Source organism: Cryptotermes secundus, unplaced genomic scaffold (assembly GCF_002891405.2).
Source record: "Cryptotermes secundus unplaced genomic scaffold, Csec_1.0 scaffold828, whole genome shotgun sequence".
In the NCBI taxonomy this organism is placed as follows: Eukaryota; Metazoa; Arthropoda; class Insecta; order Blattodea; family Kalotermitidae; genus Cryptotermes; species Cryptotermes secundus.
Window position 1 is genome coordinate 304,526 of NW_019720720.1, and position 22,782 is coordinate 327,307.

Sequence of the window (22,782 nt, forward strand, 5' to 3'; positions counted from 1 at the left end):
GAAAAGTGAAAATCTGCTGCCAGAACAAATCTATAATGCCGATGAAACGGGTCTTTATTGGAAATGCTTGCCAACCAGAACATTGGCATTTCAAAATGAAAGACAGGCTCCAGGTCACAAATCCAGTAAGGAGAGATTGACAGTCTTGTGCTGTTCTAATGCATCAGGAACACACAAACTAATACCAGTAGTTATCGGCAAAGCGAAAAGACCACGCTCTTTTAAAGGAACAGTAGCTTCAAGTCTGCCTATCCATTATTTTAACCAGAAAGTAGCTTGGATGAATAGAGCGATATTTAAAGAATGGTTTGATTTTAAATTCGTGCCTCAAGTTCGTGACCATCTAAAATCCCAAGGCCTACCTGAGAAAGCTGTGCTCCTCATTGACAATGCGCCCTCACATCCTAACGAAAGTCTCCTGAGGTCAGATGATGGAAATATTTTTGTGAAATATTTTCCCGCTAATGTTACCGCACTTATCCAACCAATGGATCAAGGAGTTATCTCAAGTATGAAGAGAATCTACAGATCAAATTTGCTACAAAAGTACATCGATGAAGGCAATGATCTGACGTGTTTCTGGAAGTCCTTTTCAGTATTAGATGCCATATACGAGATTTCAACAGCGTGGGATACAGTAAAGCCATCTGTATTGAAAAATTCATGGAAGAAACTGATGCCTTTCATCACTAATGAAGATGACGAAATCCATGGATTCACTGGATTCAGTGAAAATGAGATAGCCATAAAATTGACAAAAGTGGCTAACCAAGTTCATGGTGGTGAAGAAGTCAACGAGGAAAATATAAGAGAGTGGTTTAACTGTGACTCGTGTGAACCGGGCTTCGAAATGTTAAGCAGTGACGAAATCGTAACTTCAATGGGGGTGCAGCCAGAAGAGCGGGAAGAAAGTGAGAATGAGGAAGAGGTGGACAGTGTTGCCAGTAAGAAAGTATCACATGGTGCTGCGCTTAATCATTTGGAATCCTTACTAGACTATCTTGAGAGTGAAGAGGACAGTTTATTAAGTGACAAGCTAATATTACGTAGGCTTCGTACGGATATCCGTAAAAAGGAAAATGCCGCGAAAAAGCAAAAGACAGTATTAAATTATTTTAAGTGTTAAGTGTGACCGTAAAAAGTGCTGGATGTTGTTGAACAGTGATTGAAATAACTAATTCATACTGAGTGTAATGTAAAGAAAGTATTAAATAGGCCATGAGATGACATAGAAATGAGGATGAATAAATTTAAATACAGGTAGGTCTATAGTATTATGAAGGTATTAAAAGGTAAAAGGTAAAGTTGTTCCTCTGCTCAACGAATTAAGCCCTACGCCATTAAGGCGTGTGGGGGAGTGGATGTATAGATCCAAATTTTCTTGACCTCGGCACTAGTTGGAGGTGAGTGGTCAGCTTCACGCCCCGGCCGCTTTACCCCCGGGGAAAGAGCCCCCGGTACCCATTGGATAGGAGGTTGGATGGACCCCAGAGCCGGTCTGGACGATTTGGAGAAGTTAAAATTCTTGACCCTACCGGGACTCGAACTCCGACCCTTCACAGTCATCCAGCCCGTATAATAAAATTTGGCTTAACCGGGTTTTCGATTAACCGTGACTTCCATCCCCACCATTAGCCCGGATAATCGAGAGTTGACTGTATAAAGAAGTCGTTAAAATTACATTAGAACTTGGGATTCTTGCATGAAGAGGTTTTATACATACTGTGACATGACACCTGAAAGAAGGAATGGCGGAGCCCGAGGGCAAGCAGGAATTTACCTGACCAACAACCGTTAGATAGTTGTGAATCAACAGTTGCAGCTGGTGGTTGCCTAAGAGCATAGAAGCAGAGGAATCTTCGTTGTTAGCAGTGACCAGTGAAGACAGAGTAAACTGAGAAGATTTTGTGTTTGCTATAGTGATTTTTAGTGTGTAGATTAGCAAGAATGATATAGTTATTTGTAGCTACAAGTCGTAAGCATTCAGTAAATTCAGTCACTAACATGATGGTATGCTGTTAGTATAATTGATTTAAACTTTATTGATCTTGGATGACCATGGCAGTGCTGCATGTAGTCAGTCTGGCTGACTTAGGATTGCAGTAGCTAATACTGTTACCCTCACATCAGAATTTGGCTACTGACATCATAGTATATATTGTGACGTATTTGCGCTATGCAGGACCCCCCCCCCTCCAGCAGTGACGTAACAGCATCGGAGCAACTACCGCTGCTATGGTAACAGGCCAGTCAACACTCCGTCCCCCTCCCCCGCAGTGATGTAACAGGGGACACCGTGGTTACTACACAGCTATAAACAACTATCGGCAGCTACACCTGTAAACACGGCATTTACGCAACAGTGAAGCGATGTGGGTTTTCTGCTGTCCAACTGAGGGTTTATAAGAGTTACAAGAGAGAAGAGTAACCGGTCATTTGCAGTCTAGCATTCACCGGAGAGTGTGTGATCAGGAGTGACACAGTGTGGATCATGAAGTTGCTGAGAGCAGTAATTGTGATACTGCAGATGGCAGTACTTGTGAAATTGTGAATTGTGTAATTGTAAGAGCGAGTGGAATAAATTCGCTATTTTCAATATGGCATGAAGTTATTTGTCACGTTATACACCCAACACATGACAATACATATATATAGTAATATATGTCAATTTTGTGAACTTGTGCAGCATTGTTATTATCCATAAATACTGAGAGGCACTTTTACTTTATATACAAATCCCTATTTATATAATGGTTCTAATCCATTAAATTCATATTTGAAGGTATATCAGATGATGTTACAAATGGATCAGTAGACCATGAAGAAAAGAAAACTGAAGCTAGTTTAGTCCATTATCCAGATAATCTGAATCTAAAGGATATTTTCTACTATATGCTTGCACCTACTCTGTGCTATGAATTGAACTTCCCTAGAACAAACAGGATTCGTAAGAGGTAACAGTCACATTATTTTTGAATGGATATATTGTTAGTTTGTTAAGAACAACTTTGTAGTTCACATAAAATAGAAATTGTATGGTAGAGTGTAGAGACCTACAGACATGATTTTATCTGTGGAGCAAACATGAAGTTTTTGCCTTGATGCTGTACATCTGTTTGTTCTTAAATGAACAGACACTGTAGTCAGTCTTGCTTGTTTTACACTTTAATATTGGTGTTCATATATATTCAGCATATGTTTAATATCTTCATATTCATTGAAATCCTTATACAAAATATTTTTGAAGTATTATTTTCATTGACAGGTTTCTGGCAAAGAGAATTGTAGAAGTGGTAGTTGGATTTCAAGTGGTGATGTGCCTATTTCAACAGTGGATTATTCCATCAGTGAAAAATTCACTTATACCATTTTCGGTTAGTAAATAGACAAATTCTCTTTGTTTTATTACTGTACATGCACATACCATTGACTGTAATGCACTTGGAGTTATTGGGTTTCTTACTTTATCCATTGTCTGATATTCTGAAGAACACTAAGGATGCAACATTTCAGAAAGTGGAACTGTTTCTGTCCTCAGGTGAAGGGGTGGAAGATACTCACTCTTTTGGGTTCATTAGAAAGAACTAATCTCAATCAAGAGACAACCTGTGTCAGTATAAATACAGCTGTCTAAACACCTGAGATCACTACAAATATTATGTTTCTGGACAATACCCATCATCCTGTTTTTATTTAAAAACACAATTTTGCACAGGCTGGATTCTGTCTCTGTCTTCAGGTAAAACCTACTCAGTTGGACCCAAATGAAATAGTTTCCAATTCATCTAAATTTCTCATAAATACCTGGATACTTACAGTGCCCTGGTATACTGTATCTGAAGAAGGATGATTGCTTATTGATGAATTCATTATGGAGTCAACACATTATTTTGGGTATTCATTAAGTGTCAGATCATGTCTTATGTTCTACAAAGATAAAAACAACACCGTCCAGTGTGACTATTTAAGTTTTATCACTTGAAAACTCATCACCCTTACATGTTTCGATCCCTAAGGATCATCCTCAGAGGTCATCAATACTTTTTCCAGGAACTACTATTACAATAAGTGTTAAATTATATACATATATATATAATGTCTGAAATACACAATGTGCACAATGTTCAACTTCTCACGGTCACAGCAGCCTTCCTGGTATTCAAATTCTTAACCCTTTGACGTGGTCATTTAAATTCCGCGGCCGCGGCTCCTGCGGTAATATATTCAGCCGGCCATTTAAATTTTGCTCGAAAATTATTTATTCATCATTGTTCTTAAATTCTATGAGATAGGAACATGAAACTTTCACTAAAATGATCTTAAAAGGTGGTTTTATAACCTTACCTTATAATATGAACCCCCTTTATATCTTCAATGGAAGCAGGTTGTTTAGTATTTGAGCAGTGAATGGTACGCTTTGAAGGATGAAACTTTCACTAAAATGATCTTAAAAGATGGTTTTATAACCTTGCCTTATAATATGAGCACCCGGTATCTCGGCTATGTAAGCAGGTGACGCCTTGAAGCATTAGTCTAAACACAGCGCTGGCTCACATTCACCAAACCAATACTGCGTATCTTTACTTTTGCTTTTTTTTTTCTAACCACACTTCTGTGCGGCCCTGCCTTCTTCCCCGTGGGGGGAATACAAGTGGAAATGTCCCTCCGTGAGTCGTATATTTTGACAGATTAGCTGCAGTAAATTCAACCTTTGTGTTATCATAAGAAGGGTTTGGTGCTTCTGCGTTTCAGATTCCAACCTTTTCGGCTCCCCAGATGTCGTAGGGGTGACCACAGAATTCATGAATTTATTATAAGAACTGGCTGGTATATAGAGGAAGAAAGCAGAGCTTAGCTGGCTCAAAAAAAATAGTTATGGTCATCCCTCGAAACGACCACCAAGGTCAGTACGATAAAATGGCGTCAACTGGAGCGATAATGAGTACTTTTCCCTCCCCCACACACATCCGTATCGTCTCAGGGGGTGACCACAGTGTTCTGCCTTAAATTGTGGCGTTTTTCTCAGAACTGGGCCTTTGTACTGTGCGAAATCAATGGATCATGCGAGAATAAATTTCTGGACAACCCTATTCTAAGAATTCCAGTTGAGTGTGTCAATGTGGCCAGCTCAGGGCAATATGATATCATATACAACAGTAAACATCACGTCTCTTCTGTTTATATCTTCAAAGCAAAGAAAACACGCTTTCATAACAGTACAGCTAGAAACCGCTCGCCAGAACCACAGGAACTTTGCTGCAAGACAGGCATATGTAACGATGACTTGGCGCAGATAAAGTCGTGTCTTATTTATACTCTGTTCTACTGACAACAGGCCAGCGAAAAATCTAACAATCTACAGCAAAACCATCAATTATTATGGGCGTTATAACATAGGTGTGCAGCTGAACGAAACATACACGTCGAACCCCCCCAGACGATTTAAATCCCTGATGAAACATACACGACGAACCACGGCAACGGGTTAAAGATTTTGTTTTTTTTTTTAGAAACTTTGTAGTTTAAGATTAAAATTTATAAACCATGCAGGTTCGTGTCAATTTTCCTATTGTCTTTCTTGGAGGTGGCTGATCTTGTGCCACCTGTCTATCTTGTGAAAGGAGATTCTTAGTATTGTCCGTGTTTATTCATGGCTTGCTGTGTTGTTTACACATATGTGTATGTATATAATTTAACACCTATTTTAATAGTAGTTTCCGGAAAAAGTATTGATGTCCTCTGAGGATGATCCTTAGGGATCGAAACATGTAAGGGTGGTGAGTTTTCAAGTGATAAAACTTAAATAGTCACACTGGACGATGTTGTTTTTGTCTTTATAATTGTTAGTGTGACGGACCAGAATGAAACAAATCTTATGTTCTAATTTCATTGTTGAAATCCTGGCACTGGCATATGACCTTAGCTCAGCTGCTCAACCTGTGAACAACTCCTCTTTTTAAATAGTGATATGGGTGTTTGGACTTGAAGTGCAGTTAACAACCAATATGAGTAGGTTTCCAGAACACTTTCATGGCCAGTTGTCTTCTTCAGTTACAATATACGAGAGCACTGTCATTCCATATGTTAAGGGTATTTCTGAAAAATTCAGATGCATTGGAGACCATTTCAATATCAGGACCATTTTCGAAACTAAACATACACTTCATGGGACATTGAAGAATACTGGGCTGGTTAGAGATGCCCAGCAGACGAAGCAGTGTGTGTACAACATCCCATGTGATTGTTGCAGATGTTATATCGGTGAAACAAGCAGACGTTCAGAAGTACGTATTGAGGAGCATAAATATTACCTAACACAGGGTCTTCTTGAAAAATCAAAATTAGCCTAACACACATGAAGAAGGCCACGAAATATGTTGGAATGAAGCAAATGTCTTGCAGAGTGAACAAAACATCACATACAGGAAATAGAAGGAAATCGACCCACATGTCTCTGATAGACCATTTGATCGGTCAACCCAGCTGAGACATATCTCCCATCTGGACTCCCCTTATCACAGCAGAAGTAAAAAAGACTGCAGCTCCAACCATTGTAGATTGGGTGGGAAAATTCATGTTTTTTTATGTTGGTACCATACAGAGAATTTGTTTCTCCAGTGTTGACGTCTGTTCTGATAGTTATTTGTGCAAGGCCTTATATGTGTGGAGCTTTTAATATTTTATTGTTTTATCTTAGCTCTTGCAGATGATTTATGCTGTTCTTGGCTTGTATAGCCTGTGGTATAGGTACCTAGAGACAGGAGCTAACTCTGTTGATGGGGCCAGACGAAGTATGTTTTACCTGAAGACAGACTGAATCCAGTCTCCGAAATGTTACAGTTTATGAGTCTTCTCTATCAGTTTGTGATCTGTTGTGTCCCTCCTGGTTGCTGGCTTTATCATAAAAGACACAATGCTAGGTTTCAGGCTCTGATAACAGGGACTTTTCTGTCAGCTTACATGCTGTCTGTATATCGCTTTGTTATGGATTGATGAGAAAACAGTGTCTTGACTGTTGTGCATGTATGTGACCAGTGGGGATTGGTGGTGGTGGTTGTTGTTGTTGTGTGTATATGTGGCTATCAGGTATTGATGCCTCATGTTACCTAGCAATCAGTGTCTCTGTGTCATATCTCTGATTTTTAGATTCTGACTTTTAGGCATTATGTCACAATAGCACAGTCATATATTTCTTTGTACAAAAAGGAAAATAGGCTAGAAATGACAAGAAAATTGAAACCACATGTAGGAGTTCAAGCCTTAAGTCGTCATGCAAATTACTTCCTTTTTTAAACTTTTAAAGTGCCTTATTTTCCATCAGTTATTTTTTAAAAATATGTCCAGAAACTATGAAATTGTAGGTAGTTCATTACCTTACCGTTTGTTCATAAAAATTTAATAACCGGCATCACATAAATTTTTGACAGGTAAAGGTGTTTAAAATTTTGCCCATTTAATCTGTTTCAGAATATGGATGTAGCAAAAGCAACAGAAAGACTACTGAAGCTTGCTGTAAGTAATTTAACTGTATATCTGTTTTGACTGATCTTTGTTGTTTTCATGCTCTTTATAACCTTAAGACACTTCTGTTGCAGATACCGAACCATTTAGTTTGGTTAATCTTTTTTTATTTGATGTTCCACTCGTTTTTAAACTTAGTTGGTGAGATGTTGCATTTTGCTGATCGAAACTTCTACTGTGATTGGTGGAATGCCAATAATATTGATAAGTTCTGGAGATCATGGAACATGCCTGTTCATCGTTGGGCTGTAAGGTAATAAAGAAGAGATGGTACTGAATATTTTAGAACTGATTTTGTAGATTCATTTTATATGGTTTCATATTAATGTTGATATGTAATTCTGGTTTCAGGCATTTATATATACCACTAGTTGAGATGGGTTATTCCAGGACTGCAGCGAGTGTTGCTGTTTTCTTTGTCAGTGCATTTTTTCATGAATACCTTGTCAGTGTACCTCTTAGAACATTCAAAACATGGGCATTCATGGGAATGATGGGACAGGCAAGTTATTTTAATACATGTAATATATATTCAGAGTTGTTCTGAATATATGTTTTATATTTATATCACAATTTGGTTCAAGAAAAATACCTACTGTCACTTTCCATCTCTTACAGATGAATAAAACTGTGTTGTGTTTAATGAATTTCTGTTAATTTTAATATTGAAATTACTTATTAGATTTACTGAGAAAATTTATTTCATCAGCTGTATTGAAGCTTGAAGTCTTTGTACTTCACATGCGTTCTTGAATTTCCTGTACCACTTCAAAATTAACTCTGGTTGCTTGAATGTTAAAGTGAACCTCAGCCTTTTTGTATTGCACTCTAAATCATGAATAAGGTGTTGCAGTTTTGCACCTACCATCTGTTAAGTACATGCCACACTACTTAGAGGTACATTCAGTTTTGGTTCCATCGTGAACACATGAATTGATATTTTTTATTAAAAAATATGTACTTTTTTATGTATGGTATGTAAATATCCACTGAAGCCTTATGATTTATTGCAATTTGTATTTCAGGTTCCACTCTCAATTTTTAGCAAATTTATGGAGAAGCGGTACGGGCCTCGTTGGGGCAACATTGTGGTGTGGGCCTCTCTTATACTTGGCCAACCTCTATGCATTATGATGTATTACCATGACTATGTCATCACGCACATAGGGGAAGATTTGATAGATCGATATGGTCATGTCTGAACAAATGCACACCAAGTACTTAGGATTATTCTGTAGAAATTTGAGACTTATTAGTGATACTCATCATTTTTTCTGGTCTTAACATAAATTTGTAATGATTTTAAAATTAATATTTTGATGGTATTAGAGTTGATAACTGCATATTATTTATCATAGTGGCTTCCATCTTATGAATAATAAATTCATTAGTAAATTTTATACTGCTGTGGTATACTTGTTGCTTCATGATAGAGTGTTGTGATAGGCAGAAGCTCTCTGACACACCACAGTAAGTCTGGAGGAGTATTGTTTAATATTACATTCCTTTTCAAAGATGTGGAGCAGCCTGATATGGTTTATCACATACATCATCACAAATTTCTGATATTTGTTTGTTAACGTTCCTATGATTGGTAAACATGTACATTATGCAAGGAATGAACTATTTCAATGACAGAAGACTTAGTGTGTGCCTACTTAAGGAAATAAATGCATAATATTTATAGTAATTGGAAGGCAGAATGTATGTCTGTTGATCAACTTTTAAATATTCTGAGGCTTCTTATAGTTTGCCAGGATGTGTGATGCCTTCACATGTATGATTAAAGCAGTCCTCATTTTGAATTGCTTGTAATACAGTGTTCTGACTGCCTTTCTGGTTTGTGTTATGAATTGACAGTAATCTTGCATTTATGATAATTATCTAAAATATGGTATGTTAAGTTGTATTTATAACTGTCATGTTTCAATTTATATACTGTAATATGTATTTGAGTACAGTTGTTGCTAGTTATTAGTAGTTACCAGTTTCAGAAGATGGTTCATTATACTTAATGATAGCTGAATTTGTAGAGTAAATGAAATGGATATACTGTTAAAATCACATTTTGCTAAAGAAGGTTCTGAATTTGTGTTTTCATAATTTTTGCTAGAGAAGGCATTCTTTGTTCTAATTGTATTAGCCCTTTAGGCCCAAATGAAATGGAAACTAACAGTTATGAAGATGCTGATTTGCTACAGCTCTTATAATTCTCAACCACATGAATATCTGGAAGAAACCTGTATCCTAACTATTTGATACAGAGACATGAACAAAAATCAGTGTCAGAGGACATACATCATGTAACCAATATATATGAAAATTATAATTGGTTCGTGCAGAGTGTAAGTAACAAGAATTAGTGCTCAGTTCAGAAGGTAGTAAAACTTTCCATTCTTTCTGACCTGATATTCTTTTGTACAGTAATTACTAAGAAAAACATTGTACGTACATAAGTATAGTTTCCAATATATTTCAGCCTTTTTTCATATGTAGGTTGTTTTACACCCCAGAACTGTACATGCCACAAAAAATTCACCATCATCACAAGTTGCTTTGCCCATAGGCCATGTTCCTACTGGCTGTGGGAAGGTCAGTGTGCTGTGCAACGTTCATGTAGACAGCATGGTGGGAATGTACAGAGAAATGTACACTGACAACACAGGGGCAATGGCATACCATAAAGATTGTACAAAATTATTACAGCAGCCCACAGTAAGTCCATGTGACAGATTCACTACTGGTTGTATGCATACATTAAAATGTTTTGGTGTGAAGCATGGTACACATCATCAGATTTGTGAGGTAGAAAGAAAGCTTTGTCAGTTTGCAGGTCCTACTCATACCACAGCTGATGGGCATCCATATAACCAGGGCTGCAATAAGCTAGGGCACTCCAGGGTGGCACCTTGGCATTTCTTTAAAACACACTAGTGTGACACAATCTTATTGTTTGTTTAATTTCCGGCGTTTGTTGTTGGAGTATCAGTTTCTGTAAGTGGTGCTTTGTACGAGCTGTTTGTCATTCAGTTCTGCATTTAAATTGTAAACCTATCATTAGGTATTTAGAATGGCTTCATGTCATGATTTATACCCAATTGTTTGAACCTGGAACTGCATTCTGGACTCCTGTGCACGTTTATTATCATGACATCTCTGCACATAGCGCATATGGGTGATGTAGTAGTCTTTGGTGATCAGGAATTTCATAGTATTCCCAAATGTCTCTGAAGTTTCCTTCTGTTGGTGGGGCATAAATGTTGGTCAGTACTTAGATCTTATTTGCCCTTCCATCACACACCCCTTAGGTTCTCTCATACCTGGGACACTCACCTTTCATCATCTTCAGGTGGTTTTGTGTGTGTGTATGTGTGTGTGGACTGTATGACAATTTATTCTCCTTTTATAGATGTCATCAGATGAAGGTGGTGAGGAGAAATAATTGTTCATATACAATTTATAGTACAGTTCTTCCATTTTTTTTACAAGTTGCTGTGTTGTGCCATAGGTGTGGCATCAATAGTGGTAAGCTCTAGTGTCTACTGAGATACACATATTGAAAGTACAACTCAGTTTGTAGAGCTTCATTCCTGAGCACCTATGTAACTGATATCCTGCCTGAGGACAACTTTCCCTTTGAAGGAGACATTGACATTGAAAAATGTATTCTGTGTTGGTACACTTCTGAAAATCTGAAATTCAGAATATCACCTACTTTTCTGTTTCCAGAATCAGTTCTTTTTTGGAGAATTCTTATCATTTATATGAAATGTAAATATTTTAGAATATACAAGAAAATGATACACCCAATTATTTGAGGAAACTTTGAATGATCTGTTCGTGGTCTGTTCATCCTTGGATCAGTAGTCCTAAATGGCGTCTTTAGTCATGACCCATCCAGATATCAAAGGCCAGGAAGCAGCAGTTCTGCATCTTCACATCATGTGTGCCAGAGGCACTGGATCTGTCCTGAGGGTTAGGTCTTGCTGAAACAGGAGTTCATGTCCTCTATAATTATAGGGAATTTGGGTTCAAGAAACATCATGAAAGAACTGAGTAACTGTGAATTTTCATTTAAATATAATACAGCTCTTTTAATCATTTTGTTCTCATGCAAACTTATTTGCACATGCTTTATCAGTGAAGACTTTGGCTCCCCATTGCAGTTTGTTACTCTCTCACTTGGCTGTCTTAATAATGTAATGTGTCTACAATTAGCTTTTCTTCAGAATCTGTATTAGGCTTCAATTCTTCTGTTATACCAGATTCTTCCAACTTATCAATATGAAGATGTTTACATGCTGTTTGTGAACTTGAAAGCAACTATCGGCAAGTTGCAACACTGACCACTCACCATTGCTGATAATTTATACTATTCATTGTACTTTCTTCATATGAAAGCTCACAGTTGGCGTTGCTGGTTGGAGGTTGTAGTGACATTGAACTTGTGAGGATGACTGAAATATTGAAGTTGAACACAACCTGCCATGAATCACTCCAGCAAAGGGAGACATTATCTTGTGTTATGTGCCAGTTGGAGGATAATTACACATGATCATCAGTTCTAAGAACAAAAGCCATCAGGTTTCTAAATAACATCTGGCTGGAAGCAGGGCAGTGAGACCTTGACCATAAGGAACTTGAGACAAAGCAGACCTAGAGTGTATAACAGGAAGCTGATCAATGATCTTGCAGAACTGCAGCTTACATTACACAGATAATATTGGAAAGCATTTGAACCAGCATTCTCAGGATTAAATTAACTTTTAGTGTAGTAACTATTTGGACTCAGAGGGTTAAGCTGTTCATATTTATATATTCATGATTTTATATAATATAATTTTGTCTTTAAATGAAAACTCTTATAGATTTCTCATAGTTATATACACATTTGTTGCCAGGATATTACCTAAACCTAGGCCACCACTGCTTCCTTCCGTCTCATCGTCTGTTGACATCTGCTCCACTCATTCAGCACTATATAGTTTGCATTACTGATAACATCATCAAATAAATTTCAAACATACAAACACATTTATACCTCAGAATTGCTAAAATTATTTTTCTTGCTTTGTCCATCATCCGGTATTCTAAGAAAACTAGAGCACGCAATGTTTCAGAAACAGATCTCTTTCCGTCTTCCCCTCTTATACACCATCGTCAGAACCCTTTAGAATCTACATTTGTACCTGTTTCTTTGTAGTAGGAAATTCTGATTAAAGACAGTGTTTAGCAGTGTGATGGATTTTTAATTTATGAGAATATTGGCTTTTGAAAGCTCTGAAAATGCAGGAATCGTATTTTCTATGTGAAAAGAAACTGCAAAGTGGAGGAGGAATCAATTTCAGTTCTCTAACAGTGTGCATTGTGAGAACTGTGCAAAGTTACCTGGGATACAGTGACATTTTTGCTGTATTACTGTTATAAAAGTTGTCAAATTACTTATATCATTCAAATGAAAAGTCTGAAGTGGCATATATATATATATGTGTGTGTAGCATAGGTATTCAAGGAGGAACGCTTAAAAAGCAGGTTGAGGTTTCGAACAGCACGTGTAGTTGAGATCAGTGAAAGCTTCATGGGCAGAATGTATGAAATTTAATTATCTTTTGTGGTAAGTGGTTTACACCCCTTCTGTAAGTAAAAGAAGAGGAGTATTTGGGATTTGGTATGTTAGGTTGCTAGTTCATGAAGGGTGTTAGTATTCAGTCTTGTTATATTTTAGCATTGTAATGAATTTAAATACTTTATAGTAGGATTCAAATGTAATGACAGATGGGTGATAATTTGTCTTACTGAGAGAGAAAAGCTACAGTCTTATGATATTGAGAAATCTTCTGGTTGAATTTGATTGTCATGCATTGAAATTCAGTGAAACCTGATTTGCAGAGGCCAGTTATTCTATTGCTTGAAGTTGCTTGAGCCACTATGCTACAAGCCAAAAGTTCATGGGTTTGATTCCTGATGAGGTCATTGGACTTTTCAATTGGCCTAATCCTTCCAGCTGCACTATGGCCCTGTAGTCGACTCAGCCCATAACAGAAATGAGTACCAGGAATCTTCCTAGCGATATAGGGTGACTGGCACATAAGGCTGACAAACTCCCTAGCATCTGTGAGCTGACTGTCTAGAAAATGTGGGAGCCTTCATGTCTCACAACCCTATGGGCCTCCATGACCTGTTACAGGGATAGCTTTGCCTTTTTTCTTTAAATAATTATAGACATTTTGAGGCTAGATTTCTAGATAAAATCTTAGCCTTTCGTTTTTAAAGCACAATAAACATCACTAGTGTGAAACAAACATGAACATTTGATTTATACTTATGCATGTACACAGACTTGTTGGTCTGCTGTCACGTTATGGCAGTCCTTGCTGTATATAAATATTGCGCACTGAACAGCCACCTGCTGTCTTGTTCGAATCCTACAGTAGGAGGACTATGTAATGGAAAATAATAAAAGATGAGTCTCTCTCATGAGCAATGCAGTGGGAGTAGTAAGATAGACATATATACTTGTAATATGTTGGAAGTTCAAATTGAAATCTGTCCACATGGGACAGTGAAGTGAATGTACCATATTCACTTTAGAATTTAAAAATGTTAATTAAACTACAAATGGAATTTTAACTATTCTTCAAATATAAGTAGAATGTGGCTCTGTGTAAGGAATAGAAGTGCACCTAGCAGTGAGCAATAATTTTAAAACAATACTGATACCTAATGAAAAGTAATGACAATCTAGTTTAGCCTATCAAATTTGTACAGTAGTTAGTTTTAGTAATATCAAATTAAAATAATGCTGCCCCAACTCAATGAAATAAGAGTACCTCAATATTCCTTTCACTGTTAATCCATGCATTTATAAAAACAAATTCCATCCAGTGCATTAAATTGCATGTACAAGTGGCACATATATTTTAATTGTTGTTACCTTGTTTATTTTATATGCTAATATAATGTAGTCTTGTAGTAAACCTCTTTGGTTTGGAAGTGAACAGAAAGAAAAGTGTATATTTTGTATTACAATTGCATGTTATGAGTTCTACAAAATGTTAAAATACTGACAGTTTTTTCTGTTAGAATAAAATTAAATTTATAAAAAAATAAAAGTATTTGGTTGTCTTTCAGTCCCCTTACTGTGNAGCTACTCACAAATTTCCCAGCATTTTATCGAACTCGAAGGTTCATTTTCGTGTTCACAAGAGCCCTCCACTGGTACCTATCCTGAGCCAGATCAATCCAATCCATCCCATCCTCTCTCTCTCTCTCTCTCTCTAAGATCCATTTTAATATTGTCCACCCACCTATGCCTTGGTCTTCCCAGTGGTCTCTCCTTCTGGCCTTCTGACCAATATCCCATATGCATTCCTTTTCTCCCTCATTCATGCTACATGCCCTGCCCATCTCATCCTCCTTGACTTGATCATTCTAATTATACTTGGTGAAGAGTACAAGTAACACATTTTGTAAATCATGAGGAATGGGTGGGGTGCAAGGGCCAAGAGGGCCCACCCCTTCTACATCCATTCATTCAGATCATGAGGAATTCTGTCAGTGGATGTTCTGTCAGCAAATCCTATCTCTCATCTTGTAGCATAGTCACTACTGATTGAGCTGTCTGAGCAAAAATGAAAGATTGTCATCCATAAGAATTAACAGTGTTTCATATGATATTATATTCCGAGTTCAAAATTGTTTAACAAGCTTTATTTCAGGAGTGGGATAACATTTTCTCCTTCCATTATTTGTGAAGGAAACCTGCTGTAACCATGCAGTGAAGAGGTTACACAACACTGAGAGGTCAGGCAAGAATGTTTTATGAATGAGACATGAGATGGGAATGGAGAGGAGGAAGTCAGATATTGTCATCCATGGATGCTGTGTAGTGTTTCAGAGGTTTTAGGTGTGGTATGCAGTTTGTATCCCACAACTGTCCCAACAGTGCGTAATGTCTGAAAAGTCAATAATTTTATTAATATAACATGGTCACAAAATTTTAGACCTTATGTTCTACCTGGTAATCAATGTCTTTCCTACACAGACTTTTTTAAACCGTTTAAATTTAAAGTGCTATCTTATAAATGTGCCTGTATCTTCCGTCAGTATTTTCAGTAAACATGTATGCATGTGTTTTCTCTACTAAAGGTGTGAGGTTTGAAGTTCTCACAGCAGATTAAGGCCGTCTGGTGTATGACGCCATGTAGTTTGATAGATGGGTATCAACGTTTCAGAGGAATAGTCGATGGTGATGGGGTTGTAGGAATTTTGAAAGAGAATCATGGAATATGTGAATGTAAAATTCCAGTTTTTGTTATTTAGGAACCAAATCTTCAGTCATCAGAGACAGTGATGGTGGGATTGTACATACACGTATATCTAAGACCCACAACTCAAAACTCTTCGTCACCCCCCCTCCCCCCACCAACTTTCTGGTAGCTGTTTTTACAGTAAATATTATCTCATTTTGATGGAATTGTCTCACGTCATGGAGAACATGTACTAGAACAGTTTCTTTGTATATGTTCTACTTGGGTAATACAATTAACGATTTATTACTAAATTTAAATGAAGTTCATACAAGGGCCGCACCTAGCTCAAGCGGTTAGTCGCTGGCTTAACACCGCGGCGGCCCAGGTATGGTCAAGTGGGATTTGTGGTGGACAGAGTGGCGCTGGAGCAGGTTTTCTCCAAGTACTTCGGTTTCCCCAGCCAATCTTCATTCCACCAGTTGCTCTAGAATCACCCTCACCTATCATCTGGGGCTGGTACAATAGGCCAGAAGTGGCCGCAGTACAAGGGACTTAGTCCCACCCCACTAGAAATAATAATAATAAAGAAAAAGTTCATACAATGATTTTCAAAACTATTTCTAAATGTTTAATTTGGACAATACAAAGAAAAACTCCGTGCCCACTAGTCCGCAAGTGAACTATACTGACCGAGCGACCGCCGCTTTTCGGCGAAGTTAGTGGCAACTTTGCCGGATAGGTTTCATGTGGTCGGAGTAACGGATCCCCATGGCTGTTAGTCTTGGTTTTCTAGACCGGAGCTGCTATTTTCATGAAATAGGTCCCAAATTATCCTCACAAGGCTGAGTGGACACCGTTACAGACCCACTACTTCTCAGAAAATCTGGTAGCGCCGGGAATCGAACTCGGAACCCCTGGATCTGTAGACAGGAACTCTGACCACTAGACGACATAGGCGGTCATTTGGACAATACAATTAAATTTTTGTTGTTAAATTTAAATAAAGTTGATACAATGATTTTCAAAGCTCTCAGTAATACAATGAAATAGTGATTCGTCCAATTATTTTTCTAACCATTCTGCACATCACGTAATAATTTTATTGAATGAAATTCAAATTCGATTAAAAAAGTGATCAAGATTCGTCATTACACAAAAAAAGCAAAAACTATTAAAACAATTTCTTCCAATTTTTTTTTCTAAGTATGAGAAAATATTTGCAAGACTTTAGTTAAAATTGGACCAATAAGGATACAGCTGTGAAAGTTACCTAAGTGCGCCCTTAATACATTACATTTTACAGATGATCAAATAACTCTGATGACTTTTATTTACTTAATTCATCTTATTTTATTTCTATCTAATTGAGTTTTATTCCTGTTTAGCACTTCCTCCCTCTTCTTATATTATCCAATTTCCCTTCATATGCCTTCTGCATATCTGCCAGTTCTCTGTGCCACCGCCTTCTGTTGGTCCACCATCTCCGGTCTGGGCTCCATGCTTAGTTTGTTTTTCTACTCTGTGGATGGAAGCAGTACATGCCTTCGAAAGGCTGGTAACGCTCTGCCAGACTGCATGGCATTATATCCTAAGTAAGAGTAGGGCATAATCTAGCAAGTAACACATCGTAAATCTCGTGTACTTTAGAATGATTGTATCAAAGTTGGATAAATAAACCGGCTGGCGATGACCATTGCGTTGTACAAATATCCGACGGACGTCACGCGACGTAACATGAGAAGTTCACGTTTATGCCACGAGAGGGCAATATCGGAAAACTCATATTCTATAGCACAGGTGGGTAAATACGACACTCGCCAGCACATCACGTTGTGAAGTGGACAGAAGGAGCAGTGCGGAGCGCGTGGGGCATATGGAGTGTCAGAAAGCTTCAAGGCGCCTGAGGCACATACTGCAATGTGCAGACCAATTGGACGTAGCCTCGCAGGACCTCGCACATCTCCCAGGGGTCAAGAAATTGCTAGCACCACGAGCTCATGAACGAAGTCGGGTACTACAGACCCTCCTACCGGTTATATGTACAGTCGTAGTGTTTGCACTGTATTGTTACTACAATCACCAAGGAAAGAATGGAAGGCAGCAGTCGCTAGCCGGTCACTATGACGACGTGGTAAGTACACATACAGTGCTGTTGTTATGTTAACTTGAGATTGATCAGTCCGAGTAATTACAACTTCTTTAAAAGTCCATCACAAAATGCGAGGCATAAAATTGGGCCGCTCTATGTCGAGGCAGTAGAAGCAGCGTATTTATAATTTGTATATAATGATAAGCTGAGAGACACTTTAAGGAAATTAGATTTTGCTTATGCAATAACGCTACAAATTGGTCTGTAACATATTACATAAAGAATATTTTAGAAGGGCGAGACATACCACGCTTGAGGGAATTGAAATCTATATACAGAGTTTTAGTCCGAAAACATGATAGGAACAGAATTATTTTAATATTTATGTTTATAGAAAGGCGATAGAAATATGTAAGATTATAAAAAATGGCAACAAGCATTCCTCGAATTTAACGTCCTTAACTTAATTAATATTCATTGCTGATTTGTTACTGATATTCCCAACTACCACAATTTTATTACAGTTTCGAGACATTTACAAGTATTCACTGCCTTTCCAGTACGTATTTGTACTCCCTGCTGGTGAGAAGACGCGCAGGCGCTTTGTGAGATTTCAAATCATGCTACTCGTTCTGAGGTGATGGGTTCTTAGATCTTGGTCCAACAACCCCTTTATCGACTCTGCGACTATTTAGTATTGTGGCATGTAGATCCGTTGCTGGGCAACGGCCGCGAGATAAGCAAATATATATAACAGCCGTTACTAATTAACGGCTTCTCAAGCATGCGTGTTTTCTCAGCAGCAATTGGATAGAGCAACAGAGGAACTGCGTTATATGTGCGGTCCGTGCCGGGATGTTACAAGCAGGACAGTATTTTTTTCCTTGGCACTACAGCCCCAGTGAGCCTAGGCCTACCTCCATGAACTTCTCCGTTCACTTCGGTTTTGCTAGATCTTACACATTCGATAGGACTCCTTGGGCGGGTGATCAGCTCGTCGCAAGGCCTCTACTTGTACACAAACACAGAAAAACGCACACACTCAAACTAAACATCCATGCCCTGAGTGGGATTCGAACCCACGATCCCGGTTTCCAAGCGAGCGAAGGCAGTACATGCCTTAGACCACTCGGCTACCGTGACCGGCAAGCAGGACAGTTATTCAAGTGAATTTAGTGGAAGAGGGTTATATTTTCAGAAAGACGTAGCGAGGTCTCAGTGCTATTGAGTCGTCGTGTGAATGCTGGAACATAAAAGTCAACGAAGATAAGACTCAGGCCATCTGCTTTTCTCGTAGACTTAGGTCCCCTGATGCCCATCTTACATTGAGTGGACGGATTATCCCCTTCTGTAATCATGTAAAATATCTGCGTGTGGTTTAAGCACCACCATTAAACTAAACTTCCATAAGACACTGATCAGATCAGTAATAACTTATGCTTGCCCCGACTGGGAATTAGCGGCAGACACCTACCTCTTAAAATTGCAGCGCCTACCCATCAAGGTTCTCCACACCACTGAAATTTTTCCAGGGTGCATACCGGTGCGCGATTTGCTCATGGCTTTCAACCTTCCGCGTGTAGACTAGGTGTCTCCTCCATTCGCAACCTGTGAACGTGCACGAGGGGCCCGCTTTACATGACTCTCAACTTCAACTCCACAAAAGACTGAAAGAAATTGAGCTATTTTTGTTATACTTTAAAATAAAATCAATTTTATGAGTAATTGTATGGAAGTTATGAATATTCACTTTCGGTGACTCTACACACGCTCGCGCTCACCCACACGCAAATGAATACAAGATACACGCATTTTATACACTGAGGCAGAATTTCATGAAATTTTTCGTATACCAATAAGTACTTCAAAGTAACTGATATGTAGGTCAGTTTCGTGAAGTTCATTTTCACGTCTGAAACTCCTTGTGCGGTTTGCTGTGAGCCTGTGTTTAATGAAATTCAAAGATAAAGTTAGTTGTATGAGCTTTAAGATACTCACGACGGTGACTGTGAGGAGTCGACTCCGTGTAGTGTGGTAGATATTTACTGACGTGACGGAACGTACTGCCTCCACGTCTAGTATCGAAGAGTGAGCAGGGCAAACAAATGTGAGGTAGCAGGCAGCATGCAGAACACAGGAATCGCTCTGCTTGCTTGACTTTATTAATCTGTCCTGAAGACGGATGTAGTGCATTGCTCCGAAATGTCGGTTAACGTTTACCAGACTACACAGTATCAAATCCCAGATTACAGTACTCACAATAAAACGAGTTAATGTCCTTATAAAAAGTAGCAGGACCAACATGAAATTCAGGACACACATTTTAGTCCATTTCATTGCACCCCATCACGTGGTTTGGGAGATGAAAGAAATGAACGCACTGAAGACGATGTAGTTTTAGAGAGATTTCGTCCTGTGGACGGAGGAGAGATTTGCCAGAGGTGGAGGCAAGCCGTAGATACGATCGTATATTGAGTATGCAGTTATGTACCTCTGATAATCCACGTCGTAACTTTAAAAACTATATTAAATTATCAGTGTCACTGAAATCTTCGCCGAATCAAATACTATTGGAACACGTACCCGACAATTTGAATTTGCCTTTTACTTCGCCGCTTCCATACCTTTCCATATTCTACGTTATTCATTCAAAGTGTAGCCGCGTTCATGGTTACTTTGTAAAGTTCAAAAAGAAGGAACGTAGAAATGTTGGTTGTCTCAGCTGGCTTTGGTCAGGATCCATTTGCGAGATTTTGTGAAATTATAACGAACTTTCGGTTTTCATAAATACACGTTATTTTTTAATTATGGTATTCTGGAATGTAACTACGTGTAACATCCCCAAAGACATCAATTATGTTAGCATCTTGAGAACTTCAAATCTCACAAGGAATTCCTTGACCGGTGTGATATTTCTTAATTTCTTGAGAAAGACGTTGTACCTTGGCTACAGTTAGATACATTACTTATATGAAGCAAGTTGTTGTATACATTTCATAAACAAGGGAATTTGCATTCATATTATACTAATTATCGTCCCAGAACCCTTGGCTGATATTCTGTTTCAAGAAGAATATTTCGTAACTCTTTAATCAAACCAACGATTTTCATATAGAACCGTCTTCGTGGGACCTCTGCCTCTGAATTTTTTAACGACTCTGTCAGCATCTAGACTGCAAAGCATCAGATGGTATGATGTCTGATAAATAAGGGAAACTTTTGAAAGAAGCGATCGTGGCATAATCGAAGTACTATTTCGGCATTTGCCTGGAGAGTCTGAGGAAAACTGATACGTAAACCTAATTCAGGATAGCAGGTACCACGGCCGAAATTAAAACCAAACACCTCTATACTAACTATTATGTTCGTAATTTGTGTATTGTTCACATGTACATTCTGAATAATACGAGTATTGTGATTTATATGTTTCAGGCGAATTTGGTGACTTAGTGAAGACTGCTAGAAGCGGATCTTCAGTAGCTCTCCTGTGGCATGTTTTACGAGAAGCAGGAAGAAGGCAGTGTTTAGGTTAGATTAGGTCACTATCAGTTATCTTTATTAAAAGCAAGAGAAAACTATTTCCTGAATTCCCTCAAGTATGTGTCTTAAAGGTCAAGGCGAACCTAATAATACAAAACTCGTCGTGTCAGACATCCATCACAAGAAGATCTTCTGTTACCTTTCCTCTTTCTTGAAGCGGTGTTACTCATATAAATGTTGTGTTTTGACAGGATCATTGTATGAGTTAAAACGGTTTATTGATCCCAGCCAAAGTATGTTACAAACAATTCAGAATCTACAGTTGAATTTCAGGAGAGATAATGTTGAACAAAATCCCCCCCCCCTGGAATTATATATGTCGAACTTTTCTATTCGTGGAAGTACGTACTTCAGCACGGGAGGTGCAGTCACGATAACAATCGATACTGGAGTAGTCAGAGGATGACATACGCGGACGATACTCAGAAGCATGATGCGATTGTAAGGTACGAAGTAATTCGTAAATGAGACATTTGTATAATGCATCTTTATTTAAAAAGTATTGTAAATCAAGAGAACCAATTTTATGCTAAATAAATATGTTTAGTAAATAATTATATGATGTTTGATAACTCACTTTATGGCAACATATGTTTATTCATGTAACGTAGGCATTCTGAACTACATCCATTTCAATCAATTCTGAAAATATACCACTTTATATCAGAATCATAACTAAATGAAAAGAAATAATTAATTTTGAGACAGCTATACTGGTCAATACTGAAGTGTAGCATGGAAATAACCATATGTTGCATTAGCTATTATATTTGTGTTAAAGTTCTATTTTGTATAATAACTATAGAGATACACATTTATTTTTAATTCAGTATACTCATGCAGTCTTACGATGTAGATGCGTACATGTATGAAGTAATCCGTTCCCTGATTATGTATAATACATATTACTAAAGGTTGCTAGCGATGAAAACTGTTAAAAATATTCGGAACACTCTTTTATCGGTTTGTATTATCACGTGTTAGTCACTAGACATATGGTTCGGACTGATTGATGTCGATAACGATGATGATAATGGCGATATATAGATTCAAGGAGAACAGAAATCAATCGATATGAAAGAAGAGGGAAGATGGAACACGTTCTGTCGGAATATTAATCTACATGTATATGTTATACAAATCGAATTTTCATTATTTTTGTGTCTATGCAGACAAGCAGACCGTTACCTGACCAGAGCGGTCATTAAGGTCATGTTTGTTACTTGTGATATTTGTTCGCTTTCTTCCTTTGTGTATATTTATGCAGAACATGCGCTGTGTCATGATGGGGAGAAATTGTATGCACTGTGTTCACACTGACGTTTCGTGCATCGAAAAATGTCATACGTCAATCACCTGTGAATAACGCAATATATATAG

The 22,782-nt window shown here is 38.0% G+C and overlaps 1 protein-coding gene across 1 annotated transcript in view; it reads left to right on the top strand.

The window, feature by feature from the left end:
- The window catches only part of LOC111872160 (diacylglycerol O-acyltransferase 1), a 30,056-nt gene extending 16,541 nt beyond the window's left edge, over window positions 1-13,515 (top strand). The window contains exons 7-12 of the mRNA XM_023865756.2: window positions 2,783-2,954; window positions 3,266-3,374; window positions 7,468-7,512; window positions 7,596-7,774; window positions 7,873-8,023; window positions 8,547-13,515. Coding sequence (XP_023721524.1) covers window positions 2,783-2,954; window positions 3,266-3,374; window positions 7,468-7,512; window positions 7,596-7,774; window positions 7,873-8,023; window positions 8,547-8,723 — 833 coding nt within the window. The 3' untranslated portion in view covers window positions 8,724-13,515. The remainder of the gene's footprint in view (window positions 1-2,782; window positions 2,955-3,265; window positions 3,375-7,467; window positions 7,513-7,595; window positions 7,775-7,872; window positions 8,024-8,546) is intronic.
- Window positions 13,516-22,782: the final 9,267 nt, after the last annotated feature.